General features: G+C 46.8%; 1 protein-coding gene across 1 annotated transcript in view; it reads left to right on the top strand.

Annotated features, from left to right (window-relative positions):
- Positions 1–19,509, top strand: part of LOC144506838 (kinesin-like protein KIF26A) — a 215,824-nt gene that overhangs the window by 156,986 nt on the left and 39,329 nt on the right. The window contains exons 6-11 of the mRNA XM_078233194.1: positions 7,948–8,157; positions 8,474–8,567; positions 14,399–14,661; positions 14,929–15,112; positions 15,993–16,152; positions 19,048–19,210. Coding sequence (XP_078089320.1) covers positions 7,948–8,157; positions 8,474–8,567; positions 14,399–14,661; positions 14,929–15,112; positions 15,993–16,152; positions 19,048–19,210 — 1,074 coding nt within the window. The remainder of the gene's footprint in view (positions 1–7,947; positions 8,158–8,473; positions 8,568–14,398; positions 14,662–14,928; positions 15,113–15,992; positions 16,153–19,047; positions 19,211–19,509) is intronic.

The following is a 19,509-nucleotide window of genomic DNA, read 5'->3' as shown; positions in this document are numbered from 1 at the left end:
CAGTGATGGAGAATAAGAGCAAAGGGGTTGGCTAACTTTCTTTCTCCTTCCGATGTACAATGTACAATGTACAATCACAGTGTCTTTCCACCATCCCTCATAACCATTTGACGTTTGCATTGTATTCGGAATGAGGATAGGCTGAGGGAGCTCGGTCTTTTCTCCTTGGAGGGACGTAGGATGAGAGGAGACCTAATAGAGGTATATAAGATGTTGAGAGGCATAGATCGGGTGGACTCTCAGAGGCTTTTTCCCAGGGTGGAAATGGCTGCTACGAGAGGACACAGGCTTAAGATGCTGGGGGGTAGGTACAGGGGAAATGTTAGGGGGAATTTTTTCACACAGAGGGTGGTGGGCGAGTGGAATCGGCTGCCGTCAGTGGTGGTGGAGGCAAACTCAATAGGGTCTTTTAAGAGACTCCTGGATGAGTACATGGGACTTAATAGGATGGAGGGTTATAGGTAGGCCTAAAAGGTAGGGATATGTTTGGCACAACTTGTGGGGCCAAAGAAAATCTGGCAAAAGATTGGTACAGATTTGTACTATTTGTAAATATTCCTTTTAAAGTGAAATTCCTGTTACTTTTTTACTCTTTTGCAATGGAGGAACTGTGGCAGTACAGATACTGAGTATAAATGGTTCACTGTGGTGTCGTTCCATTCCAAATACAATGCAAACGTCAAATGGTTATGACAGTGATTATTACCTGTAAATCAGTAATCTATATTCTCTCCAAAGTGGCTGATTGCTGGTTGCCAGACTACTGTACAAAAAAGTGTAAATTAAGTAGGGATTAATCTTCTCTGCCATTGCTGAACTCTTTCTAATGGTGCATATAATGCTGAAATTATTGTCTTTGCAAAAATTAAAACAGAATTTTGCCCCAAAAGTTGCTGTGTACACAAACAATGAAGATTTAAGTGCGAGAATGAGCAAATTAATTTGTAAAGTCATACGCATCTATCAGTACCAATTAAGTGCACAGTAAAATTGTCTCTGAAGTGAGACCTATATAATGTGATTTACACTGTGGTGCAATAATGTTGGATCTCATCAGTGGGATTCACAGCAGTATTAATTTAAGGTTAATTAAATACAATACTTTCCTTGCTAAAAAGTCCCAGTCTGAAGGTCTGTGAGTAGCTGCGTAATAAGCTCATTGTCTGACTGCAGAATGTATGTGTACTTAATCCTTTTGGGTACTGGGCAAAATGAACCTATTATCAGAATGGTCAGTGGTTGTTATCAAGGTACATGTGGGAGGCATAATAATTATGGTTTCAATGTGTTGATCTTTATTGCGCAAGATTGAATTCCTTATCAGTTTCTCGCAGTCAATGTTGAGTTGTTTGTAGCAGCTCCAGAAGAAATGTATCAGAAACTAGATGAAACAAAAATCATTAGCGCAGGGAATCACTCGCTCGTTTATTTAGTTAAAGACCAGACCATAATACATCAGGAAAATAAATTGAAAATTATAATTAACACAAGAGTAAATTGGAATGGTATATAAACATGGCATTCCTGCATATACACTAATCCATTCAGCCTCAGCAACTGCATGTTTGTGCAAAATGCTGTGAATTATAAGCCTGGCCTCATTCAGTTTTTATGAGGAGGGAAAGCCTTGAACCTGCCCTTTCCAAGGTTCTTGCTCATTCACAGTAGCTGCATGAAGGTTTGCTTAGTTTCGAGGTCTGCCCCTTTACAGTGGGGCCGAAGTGGAAATCTTTGCCTGGGATAAGACACAGATGCTGAGCGCAAGTAGTGGTGAAAAGGTGGAGTGCGCAAGGCATTTGAGTGATACTGATGTCCTTCATCTGCGCTTTGTTTATGTATTAATTGTAGGATTCCCAGGAATTTATTCCATGCCTGTTTTCTCTGTGGGAAGTTTGCGGAGCGGGGGCGGGGAGGGGTATTGGGGGGAAGAGTTACCGAAAGATTGTTTCCATCTGTGCAATTGGTGAAAGTAAAATCACCCCAGTCTGTCCGAAGAGATCTGCCAAGTATCGTGAATGTTAACATATAAGTTAACCTTTTGAAGCCTCAGAATCCCTCCATGTATGGGGCTCAACTTGCTTGCCGAGCATAAAAGTGTGTGTGGGTGTGTGCCAGCCATCTGTATTATTTGCCCCAAGGGGTCTGCTCTGTAGGGGTGTGTCGTAAACTCAGTTGTATCTCCGTAACATAGCCTGTATCAACTGCTGGATCCCTTTCATTCCGTCCCTGTAAGTAAAACATCCTCTTTTTGGGGTGAAAAATTGACACTGACTAATAATGTGAGTGTAACATGTGTGACTGAGAACTTATACGCTAAATATATGCAAAAGCATGATTTTTGGGCCAGAAAAACTGTCATCAAAAGATTGATAGAATCCCTACAGTGCAGAAGGAGGCCATTCAGCCCATCGATTCTGCACCGACTCTCCAACAGAGCATCTTACTCAGCCCCACCCTGCCCTACTGGGTATTGATCCACGTCAGATCAGCCATGATCTTATTGAATGGCGGGGCAGGCTCGAGGGGCTGGATGGCCTACTCCTGCTCCTATTTCTTATGTTCTTATGTTCTACCCCCATAATTCCACACATTTACCCCACTAATCTCCCTAACCTGCACATCTTGGGACACCAAAGGGCAATTTAGCATGGCCAATCCACCGATTGAGCACAACTTTGGGACTGTGGGAGGAAACCAGAGCATCCGGAGGAAACCCACGCAGACACAGGGAGAACGTGCAAACTCCACACGGTCACCCAAGGCTCGAATTGAGCCCGGGTCCCCGGTGATGTGAGGCAGCAGTGCTAACTGCTGTGCCACTCTATTTAACATTTTTGTTCCAAGGGTTCCCACAGAGGAATATTGGACAGGATTTCTTGGATGTTTGTTTGTATTTACTGACAAATTATTGTTACCAACCACTGTCGTACCAACTTAACGGCTGGGATTCTCCCAGCCTGCTGCGTTGCTTGAGTAGTGCAGCAGGCCGGGAGATATCAGCGGGAGGCTTGTAGCATAACTATTTTTTTAGACGAAATCAGCCCCATGCCGGAAATGGGCGTAAGGCTGATTAGCATATTGAAATAGCCATTTCTGCATGATTAGCGAACCTGGACGGTAGTTTCTGGGCCCGCTAGTGTCATGCCTCCCACCAGGAGACGTTCCAACCAGTGGGGATTGAAGCTGGTCCCCATCAAAAGGGACCAGATGTGATTACCCTGCTGGTGGGGACAGAAGCCATTGAGGTCACCCGTAGAGGTCGGGGGCAAGGGTGTGTGTCCTTGGGCAGTGCCAGCCCCGCGCACTGGCAGTGCCAGCCTGGCACCCTGGCACAACCAGGGGGCGGAACCAGAGGGGGCATGGCATGATGGATGGCCGATTGGTGGTGGTGTTGGTGGGGACACCGCTACACACTCTGCAGTGGGATCGCTGGGAGAGGGAGGGAGGAGGTGAGGAGGCTGCACATGGTGGGGAGATCGGGGCTGGGCAAGGGGTGGAGGATGGTCCGTTTGGCCAGTGATCGCGGGGGAAGTTGGGTCGGCTGGCAATCGGAGGGGAGGGGAGTTGGGTGTTGGGAAGCAATTGGTAGGCCAGCGATTAGGAGGCCGATGGTGGGGGGCCAGTGTGCATGCGCCGGTCTCCCCACTGCCAAACTGACATAAGTACAGCGGCCCGCTCAGCACTATGCTACCGGCCTCTCAAGCGGGATGAGGCCCCACGTCCCAGTTGTTGGCATGATTCCCCCCCCCCCCCTCCCCCGCCGAGGCACTCAGAGCACCAGAGATTCGTTCCATTAATATGCCCAAAAAATGGGCAGGAAAAGCTCCTGTTTTCCCTCTTAGAATAGAATCCCTACAGTGTAGAAAGAGGCCATTCGGCCCATTGAGCCTGCACCAGCAACAATCCCAACCAGTCCCTATCACCGTAACCCCACATATTTACTCTGCTAGTCCCCCTGACACTAAGGGGCAATTTAGCATGGCCAATCAACCTAACCTTCACATCTTTGGGAGTGTGGGAGGAAACCGGAGCACCCGGAGGAAACCCACGCAGACACGGGGAGAATGTGCAGACTCCGCACAGACAGTGACTCGAGACGGAATTGAACCCGGGTCCCTGGAGCTGCGAGGCAGCAGTGCTGATCACTGTGCCACCGTGCCGCCCTATGCCAGTGGGCATTTAGTTTTTATTTGGGAGAATCCCGGCCAGCATCATTTCCTAGGAGTTCTATTTCCAACAGTCCTGATTTGAGATACCAATATAATCTACAAACTGTAATCCCCATCAGCAAATTAAACTGAAAATAGCTTTTTTGTAAGATCCATCACAAACAACCATCTGGGGTAGAGCAGGGAAACAAAGAAATATATCCTTAACTCTGGATTGCAGCTGGTAAGCAAAAGGCTGGAAGTACCAGCATGGCACAGAAGTGAATACGGAAGTTCTATATACAACTGCAGAACATTGCTACAGTAACCATTATTAAGTATCTTTTACCGAAGCATGCTAGAGAGCAGAGAACATAGGAAACTACGGGGACACACTGCTCTACACAGTCAGCTAAGTACAATAGGGGAGTAGGACTTTGTTGAGCTTAAAGCCAGAGGAACTGAGCTGTGCAACTAGTCCATACAAAGACCTTGGGGGAAGATAAGCATCTATGCTACACAACTGGTAGGGAAGGTCGGCGATGTCCTTCGGCCTAATGCAATAAGATCCTTCCAAATGCCCAGAGGAATCCACGGTTTTACCATCCATTCTTCAGTTTCAGAGGTAATTAAAATTGGCAGCAGCAGAGGGAGTTTTAACAAATTACTCACACTCTCAAAGTACATTAATGAACCTACCAACAGTTTTGTAGATTGCCTAAATAAGAATGGATATAAAGTGGTCCATATCCAAATGATATGTGACCCCTGCCAGAAAATGATGCACACTTCCTGTGCGCTTGCTGTTTCATGATGACTGAATTAAACGTGGCAGAGGATCATTGAAGGAAGAAGGAATTGTAGCATCTTGAACGGATAGAATACACTGTGCCACCTCGGCTGATGACACATCTTCACAATCGCTGTATACCACCAAAGATTGTGTACATCAGAATCAACTCTCACAACACCAGGTTAAAGTCCAACAGGTTTATTTGGAATCACAAACTTTCGGAGTGCTGACTAACACTAATCACTAACACTCCGACAGTTTGTGATTCCAAATAAACCTGTTGGACTTTATCCTGGCGTTGTGAGACTTCTTACTGTGCCCATCCCAGTCCAACGCTGGCATCTCCACCTTATATCATCAGTGAGTGACATTGAAATATTAAAGCAACATTTCAGATATTTACATTGGTTGGAGGAAGTCATTCCAATATTGATCACCTTCATTAAGCTTCATTCATAGAATCATAGAAACCCTACAGTACAGAAAGAGGCCATTCAGCCCATCGAGTCTGCACCGACCACAATCTCACCCAGGCCCTATCCCCATATCCCTACATATTTACCCACTAATCCCTCTAACCTACGCATCTCAGGACACTAAGGGCAATTTCTTTTTTAGCATGGCCAATCAACCTAACCCGCACATCTTTGGACTGTGGGAGGAAACCGGAGCACCCGGAGGAAACCCACGCAGACACGAGGAGAATGTGCAAACTCCACACAGACAGTGACCCAAGCCGGGAATCGAACCCAGGTCCCTGGAGCTGTGAAGCAGCAGTGCTAGCCACTGTGCTACCGTGCCGCCCACCAGTATGCTGCCTCTTGCAGAATATTGTCCCAAATTGAGGCTTCGTCATGGATTTCAATACAGAGAATTAGCAAAGAGTGGAAGGTTGAGGTGAGCTACTGCAGTGAGGCGAGCAGGTGTGGGACATACTCACTGGGCAGAGTTCTGCATTTCTCCAATATAACTTTGAGATTTATAAAATAGAATCACACAATTGTGATTACTTCTAGTTATGTTGTGTCTGCATTTTCATCTATGTTTGTCTATCCCCTAAAGAGATTGCAAGGTGCATTACAAGTGACAGAATTTAATTTAGCGACTGACCACGTGTGATGGTTCAATGTTTCTCGTGTGAGTTTTCAATTGCCTTTCTGATCTTTTTTAAGTACCTTGATGATTTGTTAATTTGTATGTACTGTGTGTCCACGTGCCTCGCACTTCAGTGCTCCCAAGACTGAGGGACTAATGTTCTATTGCCATGGCAATCGAATGGTGGGCAGCTTGGGATTATTATATTAATGCTACAACAGTGGCAAAAACTCCCTGTGTGTAGATGCTCAAGTGCTCGCTATACTGTAAGAAGGTTATGTTTTCGTTCAAAACTACCACTGTCATTATTGTCACTTAAGTTTTCCTGTGCCTCTGCTCACATGCTACAGAGACCCTCGCTGTGTGAGCTCAATGATCATAGAATCATAGAATCCCCATAGTGCAGAAGGAGGCCATTCGGCCCATCGAGTCTGCACCGATCACAATCCCACCCAGGCCTCATTCCTATAACCCCACATATTTACCCTGCTAATCCCTCTGATACTAGGGTCAATTTAGCATGGCCCATCAATCTAACCGGCACATCTTTGGATCAGTTTGAGTATTCTATGATGCATGTGGATGAGGTCTTTCAATCCCCACCCTGTTAATTGAATGAACTGTTTAAGAGAGTCAAAGTCAGCCATGGTTGCTTTCTGGAGTATGGACTTTAAAGCATCCACAGCAGCAGTGATATGGGGGGTGTCTATGATCTGTGTAAGTCATTACGACTGCAGTTACTACTAACGTTGCCCCTTCTGAAAGGCAGACTATGGACACAAGTGTCTTCTCGACATTGTGCAGGAGTTCGAAAGTCCCCTATTGAAAAACAGGCACACTGGGAGTGTGCATCCCGAGGCAACTCAAAAGGGGCATTGGCATATACTGCAGGACTGTTCACGTGTTGTCTCCTTAGCAACGGATGCAGCTGTGTCCCCTTCATCACCTGTGCCCCCCCCACCTTGTGATGTTTCATCTACATCGCTGCACGATGGCTGTGGAGTGAGTGGATTTGGGTTGCTGAATGATTCATGCGCCACATATGGTGTTTGGTGCCCTGGTGAATGCTATTCAGCTGTGCTGGAAGATCATGGCCTTTCTTCTTCACGAAGAGAGCACATTGAACATAATTAGCAACGGAGCACACCACCCAACTGTGTAACTTGTTTTCAGTGCGTGAAGTATCAGCACTTGTCGCACATGAAGTATTCAGATTGCCTGCCCACACATTTGGGATTTAAAACCAAATGTGTGACAAGCTGGGAACACACTGGGAACGTCTAAGACTTATCTAGACAGCCATATGAACGGAGTGGGAATGGAGGGATACAAAAGAATGGTCTAGTTTGGACCAGGGAGCGGCATGGGCTTGGAGGGCCGAAGGGCCTGTTCCTGTGCTGTATTATTCTTTATTGTTCTTAAGCGAACCTCAAGTTATATCTGGAGTTCATGTTTTAGAATTCTGATCTTGTAGGAGAATGATCTTTGGAATATTTGTGTTTCTGGATCGGCCTGCCCACAATTGACGGCACGGTGGTACAGTGGTTAGCCCTGCTGCCTCACAGCGCCAGGGACCCGGGTTCAATTCCAGCCTCGGGTCACTGTCTGTGTGGAGTCTGAATGTTCTTCTCGTGTCTGCATGGGTTTCCTTCGGGTGCTCCAGTTTTCTCCCACAGTCCAAAGATGTGCGGGTTAGGTCGATTGACCATGCTAAATTGCCCCAGAATGTCAGGGGAGAATAGTAGGGCAAATACGCGGGGTTACAGGGCTAGGGTCTGGGTGGGATTGTGGTCAGTGCAGGCTCAATGAGTGGTCTCCTTCCGCATTGTAGGGAATCTATGAAAACCAAAACCAGTTTCTTGTCCGAAGCTGATTTTAGGAAGTAAACTGATTATTGTTGTTTCCTTTCAGGTGAAGGTGATGGTACGGATTTGTCCTTCCCAAGGAGCCAATGATACATCAGAGTCGATGTCTTTCCTGAAAGTGGACTCTCGCAAAAAGCAAATAACCCTGTATGACCCCTCAGTGAGCGGCCACTTCAGTACTGCCCACAGACGAACAACTGTTGCTGCTCCAAAAATGTTCGCGTTTGATGCAGTTTTTACCCAAGATGCCTCACAAGTGAGTGGAAGGGGGGGGGAAAAGAAGTCAATAGTTCTGAATTACTGGCTTCTATTAATGTTATATTAATTCAGATTGTCAAAGATGTGTGGGTTAGGTTAATTGGCCATGTTAAATTGCTCCTTGGTGTCCTGGGATTCGTGGGTTCGAGGGATTAGCGGGGTAAATGTGTGGGGTTGCGGGGATAGGGCTTGGGGCGGGATCGTGGTCGGTGCGGACTCGATGGGCCGAATGGCCTCCTTCTGCACTGTAGGGATTCTATGTGCACATGACAATCAGTGAATGTGTTTTATTTGCTTATCTTAAACATTTCTAGGCTGAAGTCTGCTCAGGAACAGTGGCAGAAGTCATTCAGTCTGTTGTGAATGGCGCAGATGGCTGCATATTTTGCTTTGGTCATGTCAAGCTTGGTAAGCTCCCAAATTTGTTACTGTTAATTACAATGTCAGCCTGGTAATTACATGCTGTCAGCTATTGCAACAATAAACCTGATAGCATGTGACTGGATCAGAATTTCCTTTTCAATTACGTCGTAGGCTCACTGAATTCGGTTTCTATAACCATTTCTTGAAATGTTAATAAGACAGTGAGAAGATTTAAAGTACAGCAGTCAGAATTAGATTTCCCACTTTTGCCATGTGCTGCTTTCCTTTAAGCTGTGGAGATGCCGGCGTTGGACTGGGGTAAACACAGTAAGAAGTCTCACAACACCAGGTTAAAGTCCAACAGGTTTATTTGGTAGCAAAAGCCACACAAGCTTTCGGAGCTCTTAGCCCCTTCTTCAGGTGAGTGGGAATTCTGTTCACAAAGACACAGACTCAATTTACATGAATAATGGTTGGAACATAATGGTTCCAACCATTATTCATGTAAATTGAGTCTGTGTCTTTATAAGCTCTGTTTGTGAACAGAATTCCCACTCACCTGAAGAAGGGGCTAAGAGCTCCGAAAGCTTGTGTGGCTTTTGCTACCAAATAAACCTGTTGGACTTTAACCTGGTGTTGTTAAACTTCTTACTTCCTTTAAGCTGTCAGGACTTCCTTGCAATGCTTAAATGTTGACCATTCCCCACCCCCATCGCCTTCCAGCCTCACTTCTCTTGCTCCAGCCCCAGAAAAAAACAAACTCTTTGCCCCAAAACACTTTCAAACTCTCAACTTTCCCCATTCTTCACAATGCTTCTGCAGCTCCGAGTTTGCACAACCTTCACCAACAGAATTTTACAAACCACCCCCCCCCCCCCCCCCCCCCCCCCCGCCAGGTATGTTCTGAGGAGCAGTGGAGGAGAAACATAAAATTGCATGGACGAGATTCCTTCTGAGATCCTCCCCGCCCTGACCCTGATGCAGTTTCACAGTGGGCCGGGCAGGACCTCAGACCGCAAGCCCACCTATGCTGCTATTAAGGCCCTATGGGCAGCACGGTGGCACAGTGGTTAGCGCTGCTGCCTCACAGTGCCAGAGACCCAGGTTCACTTCCAGACTTGGCTCACTGTCTGTGTGGAGTTTGCACATTCTCTCCGTGTCTGCGTGGGTTTCCTCCGTGCGCTCCAGTTTCCTCCCACAGTCCAAAGATATGTGGGTTAGGCTAATTGGCTATGCTAAATTGACCCTTAGTATCAGGGGGATTAGTAGGGTAAATGTGTGGGGTTATGGGAATAGGGCCTGGGTGGGATTGTGGTCGGTACAGACCCGATGGGCCAAATGGCCTCCTTCTGTATTGTCGGGATTCGATGATTCTTTAATGGCCACTTAAGGGCCATTCCCACCCGTCTCCATTTTTAGGCTGACAGGTGCCAGTTGGATCAGGGTGCCAAATGGAAAAAGTTAACAGTCTCATTCCCAGGTGCAAAGTGGGGTTGGGGGGGTGGGGGGGGGGGGGAGCGTGGGGGGCTCAATCTGAAGGCTCCTTTCGATTTGGGCCCACAGGAATCTGGGAAGTCCATTTCTCCCTCCATCTCCCAGGCCTATTGCCCAATACCAAGATTACACCCCCTCCTGACCCCCAGGGCAAACCCCTACCCTCCCGCCCTCGGGAGCCCTGGTGCTTAACTTAAGTGTGGTCTTGCGGCTTAGGTTCAGGCATGGCACAGCAGTATCTCTTCTGGCCACTGCAGTGTTGTCCTCAGAGGGGCTGCAGAATGATTGGCCAACAGCTCTCCAAGGTGGGACTGAAATCCCAACCTGCTGCCAATCAATGCTCGATTCAGTGTAAAATGGCAGTGGGCCTGTCAGAGTCAGCGGGAATGTATTATCCTGTTATTGGGACTCACTATCCGCTGCTAAAGCTACCCTGTGCTGAAGGCCAAGGAAAGGTCACCGTGCATAGATAATCCCAGCATCCTTTCTCCACCACCAACTGACACCTTGTACCCCTTTCCCCTCCACCTTACATAATATGCAAAGAGCTCGAAGACATCTTTGTCACCAAGATTGAGAACATAAGTCTCTGCTTGACTACCATGGCAAATCTCCTTAGGCTGCCTATGCCAGGACCCAGGCCCTGACCCTGGACCTGATTTCCACTCAACTCCTGACCACCCAATGTTCCTCCTTGCTACATGACATTGGAAATGGTTTTCTTTCCCTAGGTACTATGCCAACCCTTTCAACACCGTCACCTCTCCTCAAAAACACCATCCTTGTACTTTTTACAGCACCGTTACCAACTATGTTTCCTCACCAGGGCCTCACCTATTAAACATGCGGCCACTTTTCTTGAGCTCTGTGCTGGAACTTCTCCAGTCAGATTACTGCTTCTGCCACTGCACTGAAACATCCCAGACTAAAGTTACCAATCACATCCCCTGTGACCGTGAACATGGTGCATTCACCTTCCTATTCCTGCTGAACGTCACTGCAGACTTTGACATACTTGGCTACCTGCTCCTCTGCAAATACCTCTGTTCCTTTGTCTAGCCGAGTCTTTTGTTGATGCCACTTTTATGCGTCGACAGAGCAATGGCTTTTCTTTCCATCCCTGCACCATTACCTCTGGAACCTCCCCAAGGGTCAATCTTTGGCTTCCTCCTCTTCCTCATCTGCATCTTATCCCTCAGCATCAATGGACCTGCTTCCGCATGTATGTTTTACTATGTTAAAAGTCTATATAAATGCAAATTGTGCACACCAGAAATGAGACTTGCACAGAAAATGAATTATTTATTATATATAAGCATTTAAATCTATTGCTGAATTTTCAACTGCAAAATTTTAAGCGTAAAAATTACGTGATACATAAACATTCTTTTCATGTCTTACTTTCAGTATATCAAAAATGCCACTCTAACCCTGACAACCAATGGGAACCTTGTAGGCAGGGCTGTGGGATTCTGGATGATGTTTTTCCTGATGGATTTGCACTGGCTATCATTTTGACATCCAGGTTCTCAGGAACATTGAGTCTTTCCAGTGCAGACTGGCAGGTCCTTCTAACAATGTTGCTTAGTGTGATTCTTGGTTAAATTCAGATTGGGACTGAAGTTACATTATTGAACACGGACCTTTAGAACCTGCACTAAGCTGCCAATTCCCAGAGTTCCAAGTGGTGTGACCAATGGCGTGTGTGATCCGCACACAGGTGTAGCCCCCCCCTCCAACCAACAATCCCCCCTGCCCCTCCCCAGCAAGGCGATCTCCACTGTCTGTTTTTGACATGTGGAAATTTGTAATCAAGGGGATATTTAACAATATATCAGGTTGATTTAACCTGTCAACAAGTTTTTATTCCTTGTTCATTTGTCTGGTCTGTAAGGAATATTATTCCAGGTCCTGGGAATGAAGGGAATCCGGGGGAGGGGGGATTTCTGCAGAAACCTTGCACTTGTTATTGTGTGTTTGGCATTTCAGAAGGCGAGGAAGCGAGGAAAAGGTGGCGGGGGTAAGGAAGACATTAGTACAGTAGTGAGAGCTGATCTTAGTTCAGAAGATTGAGTTGTAGATCAGTTTGGGTAGAGATACGAGCCCAGATTCTCCCAAAAAAATTCTAAGTCTCCAATTCACGTGAAAACGGGGGAAACTCCCGCTGTTTTTTTTTTTAGCGGGATTTCCAGGATGAATTTCCAACACTCTATGCATCACAGAGTGCCCAAGCGAGATTCACCCTGAAAATCAGGGGTGGGGCCTATTCCTGCTGGAGAGGCCACTGCATGTGTGCCGATCTGTCAGTGTCAAGATTGGCGCATGCGCAATAGCTCTACATTGCCGCCTCCTGATTGCTGGCCTCCTGGACCTCTCCGGGGAAGTGCTGATGTCCCCACTTCCTGTCCAGCCCCAATCCCTGTCCTTCCTCCCTTTGACACTGATCCCGAATGCAGAGTGGCAGTGGGACCCCGCCACTCCCACTGATCGGCCCTACCCCCTCTTGTCCCGCCCCTTTGGCACTGCCTGATGCCCTGTGGGCAGTGCCAAGGTGCCCCTTGGGCATTGCCAGTTGCCCCTTGGCCCGTGCCAGGGAGCCAGGCTGGCGCTGCTCAAGGGGCACTCCCTTACACCCCCCCCCCCTACCTCCTGTGATGATGGCCTCAATGGCTTCTCCTCCCTCCAGCGGGGTTGGGCTGCCTGTTCCCCGTTTTGTGCGGAGCAATAGTAAACCCCGCTGGAGTGAACCACTCCTGGCGGTGGGGGAGACGCTATCGGGCCTGGAGACTTCAGTCCCGGGCTGCTAGTGACATTGAAATCAGGAGCTGATGATGCTGGGAGACTCACGAAATGGCCTCCGCTGATGTCTCCCAGTCTGTTGCACTACTCGAGCAGTGCAGTGGGCTGGGAGAATCGCCCCCAAGAACCTTTCTGCCCTGACCTTGATGGATGGTGGTAGAAAGGCAGCAGGATCTCCCCTCCCCCCCACCCCCGAACCTCCTTATCCGCAATGGGGGTGGTAACAAAAGTGTTAATCCTTGCCATTAGGATTAATAGAATTATCTGTATCAAATTCTAATTCCTCTTAAGCTTCACTTGTCCGGTGATCTCCAGAGTGCTGCCCCATATCGTATTTGTGGAGTTTCTTTTGCTGAAAGCCTCGCTGCAGACTAACTGAGTCAGTGTTTTGACAGGCATCCCACTAGCCTCCACTAATAACCAACTTCCTTTTGTGGCTGGAGAACAGATGGGCATAAGACACATGATCTTACTAACAATCACAGTCGCACATTAATATACAGGAATTAAGAACGGTGTGCTTGACCTTATGACACTTATTAAATCAAATCTGTAACCGAGTATTCAGACACATAATACTGACATAGTTAAATGAATGGACAAGCACAGTACAATGTCCCTATATCCCCACCCTTGAGATGGGACACTGATCGGCACGGTGGCACAGTGGTTAGCCCTCACAGCACCAGGGACCTGGATTCGATTCCCAGCTTGGGTCACTGTCTGTGTGGAGTTTGCACTTTCTCCCCGTATCTGTGTGGGTTTCCTCCGGGTGCTCCGGTTTCCTCCCACAGTCCAAAGATGTGCAGGTTAGGTGAATTGGCTATGGTAAATTGCCCATTAGTGTCCAAAGAGTGTGTAGTTTAGATGGGTTCACCATGGTAAATGTGTGGGATTATGGGAATAGGGTGGGGGAAAGGACCTGGGTAAAATACTCTGTCAGAGAATTGGTGCAGACTTGATGGGTTGAATGGCCTCTTCTGCACTGTCGGGATTCTATTCTATGATAAGTAAAATGCTTGGGAAGGTTTTCCCGAACTATGCTGGTTAGAAATCCGATGACAACCCCATGGAAATGGTGGGAAGTAGCGTACTATCTCATTTCTGCTCCCAATCTAGCCTTTGTATGACTTTTTAAGAGGCATATTGGGATCTGTTGACATTGAGATATTTTGGGAAGACTGTAGGAAGGAGCTTATGTCTGCACAACTGGATTTTACACAGCTGGTGAGGACCCGAAACTATCCATTTGTGCTTCTCAGGCGCCACGTGAATTGTTTGAGCTGCAGCTGCCCTGCCCCCCAACCCCCCTCCCCTCTCCACAACACACAATCAATCTGCACTGGGTCCCCTGCTGTTGGCTGATGTGGCCTCCAGGGTGCCAGATGTTGTGCCGTTTGGCAGGTGGTGCTGTAGGCATCTGTCTGGTGACCACAGCCCAGCAGCAGAACAGTTACGAGGCCCATCCCTCAAAACGTTGCATTTGAGAAAAAACAACAGTCCAAGTGTGTCTAATCTGTCCTTATCTGAGCCGCTAAAGAGCCCAAAACCGCCTAACTTTCAAACTTGCATTTCAATTCCAGGAAAAACATACACGATGATAGGAAAAGACAATTCAATGCAAAATCTTGGTGTTATTCCCTGTGCAATATCCTGGCTTTTTAAACTAATAAACGAGCGCAAGGAGAAGACTGGCACTCGATTCTCGGTCAGGGTGTCTGCAGTGGAGATCTGGGGCAAGGATGAAAACCTGAGGGATCTGCTATCTGAAGTGGCCACTGGCAGCCTCCAGGACGGTCAGTCTCCTGGTGTCTACCTCAGAGAGGATCCGATCTGTGGGACTCAGGTATTTTTATTATTGTATCCAGTTCTACCGTTCGCGAGTACATTGCGAGCGTTTCTGTTACCTATTGCATTTCCATTGTGTGTTGAAGGGTCTTTGAAACATTCCAGTTATATTTAAAATGTCACTGCCACTCTCTTGACTTTACTTAGTTTTCATCTTTGCTCCCTTGGTGTGCATATTTTTGTTGTTAATTGCCCCAGAGAGCTAATCTGTTGAGCAGAAATGCAACCCTGTTCCAATTAGTAATATATTTCTCTTCGTACGCAGCTTCAGAATCAAAGTGAGCTGAGAGCCCCCACGGCAGAGAAAGCTGCCTACTTCCTTGATGCAGCGATAGCCTCCAGGAGGACCAGTAGGCCAGATTGTGATGAGGAGGAGAGAAGGAACTCCCACATGCTCTTTACCCTCCACATTTACCAATACCGAATGGAAAAGAGTGGCAAAGGGGGAAGTACGTTCGCTCAAAATTAAAAATTCTGTTCTGTCAAATTCATGTATGCTGTTAATACGATGTCGCAGATAATGATAGATTTATGTTTAAAGTTTATTTATTATTGGCACCAGTAGGCTGGCATTAACACTGCAATGAAGTTACTGTGGGACGGCACGGTGGCACAGTGGTTAGCACTGCTGCCTCACAGTGCCAGGGACCCGGGTTCGATTCCCGTCTCGGGTCACTGTCGGTGTGGAGTTTGCACATTCGCCCCGTGTCTGCGTGGGTTTCCTCCGGGTGCTCCGGTTTCCTCCCACAATCCAAAGATGTGCGGGTTAGGTGCATTGGCCATGCTAAATTGACCCTTAGTGTCCCGGGATGCGTAGGTTAGAGGGATTAGCAGGGTAAATATATGGGATTACGGGGATAAGGTCCTGGGTGGGATTGTTGTCGGTGCAGACTCGATGGGCCGAATGGTCTCCTTCTGCACTGTAGGATTCTATGATTTCTATGATTTTCTGTGAAAATCTCCTAGTCGCTACACTCCAGCGCCTGTTCGGGTACACTGAGGGAGAATTTAGCATGGCCAATGCACCTAACCAGCACGTCTTTCAGACTGTGGGAGGAAACCCATGCAGACACGGGGAGAACATGCAGACTCCGCACAGACAATGACTCAAGCCGGGAATCGAAACTGGGTCCCTGGCACTACGAGGCAGCAGTGCTAACCACTGAACCACCGTGCACATAAGTGGTGATTTACTATCTGATCTTACAGAAATCCCCACATTTTGGCTGTCATTAATATTTAAGATGGATACCGATTTGTTACGCCTGTTAGTTGAATACGTTAAGGATCTCTAAGTGGCTTTGTGTATCTTGCTGTTTTATTTTGCAGTGTCGGGAGGGAGGAGTCGGTTGCATCTTGTTGATCTGGGGAGTTGTGAGAAGGTTTTGAGCAAGAGCCGGGATGGGGGTGGCGGTCTTTGTCTGTCGCTTTCAGCCCTGGGCAATGTCATTCTGGCGTTAGTCAATGGTGCCAAACACGTTCCATACAAGTAAGTAACGTGGATGATGAATTACGAGGGATTATCAGCTATTAAGATGTCAGAAGTGACCATGACTTTAAAAGTAATGTGGATTTCTAAAGGCAAAAAAAGCCGACCATTTTTTGGATCTAATGCCCCTTCCTCATTTTAAAAGCAAGTTAAAATCTGTAGCTTTTACGGTGGACCGCCATTGTAACCAGGCCAATGTGAGTTAAACCATGACCCAATCTTATGGCCACATTTCCTGGCTTGTAGGTGACAGATAGAATATCTACAGTGCAGAAGGAGGCCATTTGGCCCATTGAGTCTGCACCAACTCTCCAACAGAGTATCTTACCCAGGCCCTATCCCCACAACTCCATGTAGCCTCCTAATCCCCCTAACTTACACATCATGGGACACCAAGGGGCAATTTTAACATGGCCAATCCACCTAACATGCACACCTTTGGGGTTGTGTTTTGTCCTTGCATTTTGCTGGAGGTGGGGGAGCTGGTGTGGGGCAGGAGAGGGGAGGGGGCTCTGCTGGCGGAGGGGGTGGGGGGAAACAAACGATCCTGGACTCTGCCAGCCAACCAACTAGGTTGGGGGGGGGGGGGCAGGGGATGCCAGCGCATTACAAATATGTACTTTTCGAATTAGTTTTAGGGGTCTCAGGAACAGAAGAATTGCTCATCAGTTCTTTCCCTGCCCAACATTTACTGCGAATTTTCTGACATCTTCCGTGTCCCAGAGTGGACCTCAGCCACTCATTTAAATTGTACAATCGCTCACTGACCCTGCAGACTTTGGCAGGGTCAGGGGTGAAGGTCAGGTGTGGCACTCTCAACTCTTAACTGTAAGGTTGCAAACTAGCCAAAATTCAATGCCATTCATTTAAAAAGAGATCTATATATTAATTAGCAAACTAGGACGAGAAGACCTTAGACATTTAACAATTAGCTGCTTAGCACGACTTTTCCCATGGACCACAAAGATTCTAGGCTTGAACTTTGGACTATGTTCAGTTAGCAGATTTCACCGGGGGGACACACTGGGCTGAATCCTCCTGGAAGATAATGGCATTTCAGTGATGCGTGCTGTTATTATAAAACAAATAGACCAGCAAATTCAGATGAAGAGATTTGATGTGAGTTGAGAATCTCCAGACCCTGGGAGTTGATTCACGCACCTCAGCTGTTTGCTCTGCACAAATGGCATCTTGTCCCTCACCACCCGGTTATTTTATAGAGGATTGAACGATTTTGACATTATTCGATCATTAGACTCAAGTTCAGGATGGTGATTAAGCGCCTATGTGATCATTGTCAATGCAATGCCAATCAACCTCTCCAGCCCAAAAAGGACACAATTAATCTCTTTGCTGCTGTAGTAAATTCTTCCTGAAAATCTAAAACATTTCAAATTCTAACTTTCTGAATGTTTTTCTTCCTTTTGTTCTCTGCACCTTTCTTCGCTGATATTTCATTTCTCTTTCCAAATCTGATTTGGATATAATTCACTTTCCTTTTCTCTTCTTTCATTGATCCTGCCATTTACCAAGGTCCGAGAATCCCTACAGTGCAGGAGGCCACTTGGCCCATCGAGTCTGCACCGACAACAATCCTACCCAGTTCCTATCCCCGTTACCCCACGTATTTACCCTGCTAATTCCCCCTGACACTAAGGGCCAATTTAGTATGGCCAATCAACCTAATCCGTACATCTTTGGACTGTGGGAGGAAACGGGAGCACCCGAAGGAAACCCACGCAGACACGAGGAGAACGTGCAAACTCCACACAGTCACCCGAGGCTGGAATCGAATCTGGGTCCCTGGCGCTGTGAGGCAGCAGTGCTAACCACCGTGCCACCATCCTGGATGTGCCGTTGCTATTGCCGTTCTATTACCAACCCGCACTTGCAGCAAGTTATGGCGCAAAACAATTTTGAACTGAAGGGTGCATGAAAAGATCTAGCTGAAGGCAGATGGTGCAAGATATCCCTTTCCTAGTGTAATGGCCAAAATTCGCTGGCCGTCCCCGCCCAATGGGATCTTCCGGTCCCGCTGATGGTAACCCCTGTGGTGCGTCCTTCACCGTTAGAGGGTTTGAGGCAAGCAAAATCCCGTAGACATCAGCAGGACTGGAAAATCTCGCCATTGGAAAATACACTGCTGGGGGCGAGGGGTGGAAAATACCACCCAGTGATTCTACTATTTAACACAGTTATCTTCAACAACAATGCAGAAATCTGCGGGTTGAAATTCTTTCCACCAATAAGAGAAAAGCAAGCATGCTGATGAATAGAGCATGGCACGGGGACAGAATGCTCTGGTGCTGTCTCGCCATCATTTTAATTTAATGTAAACTTTATTGAGGAGTTGCTGAAGGAAAGAAAGCTTTGCATACTTGGATGCAAATCAGTTGGCATTTTGCTTAATGTTTTCTGAGTTCAATGCCAGTGGCCACAAATCAAGGCCAGCAAGTGAACATTTCCATTACGTTTGTGGCAACAATAAAAGCATCTGTTTATCTTCTTAAGGAAGGCTTTGTAATTATGCTAAACACGGGTTTTGTAATTATCCACAGTAACAGTTACTGTGCTTACATTTGTTTGAAGCCACATGAAGTATTCTCCAGACAAGGACATATTATCCACATTTTTTAAAAAAAGAATGAAGCTAATGTCCACGCCTGAAGAGGTTTCATTTGGAAACGGTAATTTTGAACAACAGAATTATACATTGCTGGATTCTTGCACCCAAACTAAAATGCAGCATTAAAACCAATCTAATCCTAATGACATTTTGAAACACATTTTGAAAGCACTGGTTTAAGTGGATGTATAAAACAGACCATCGTCTTAACATGCTTAATCCATCACTCTCTTTGTGCCTGAATGTATTTGTTTTGTTGTACAATCTAGAGATAGCAAACTCACCATGCTGCTGAGAGAATCACTGGGGAATATAAACTGCAGGACAACCATGATCACCCATATTTCGGACTCTCCTGCCAACTATGCAGAAACCCTTACAAGCATTCAGCTTGCAGCACGGATTCACCGCATGAGAAAGAAAAAGTCTAAGGTCAGTCTCTGCTCCAAGTGGAATATCAAATGATGTTCGTTTGAAACGTAGGCCTAGAAAGCATTTAACACCCCCGTCACTATAAATAACAGCAAAGTACTTTCCATCCAGTTTTGTAAAGTTTAAAAGTCAAACCTTTGCCTCAATTGCATTTCTTTTAAATTTGCGATTCCATTTTAGAACAGTACAGCACACAAACAGGCCCTTCGGCCCATGATGTTGTGCCGAACATGATGCCAAATTAAACTAATCCCTTCTGACTGTCCTTGGTCCATATCCCTCTGTTCCTTGCATATTCA

Source organism: Mustelus asterias, chromosome 18, assembly GCF_964213995.1.
Source record: "Mustelus asterias chromosome 18, sMusAst1.hap1.1, whole genome shotgun sequence".
NCBI lineage: Eukaryota > Metazoa > Chordata > Chondrichthyes > Carcharhiniformes > Triakidae > Mustelus > Mustelus asterias.
Note: the sequence above shows the minus strand (reverse complement) of the source record. Positions and strands in the feature narration are given on the sequence as shown.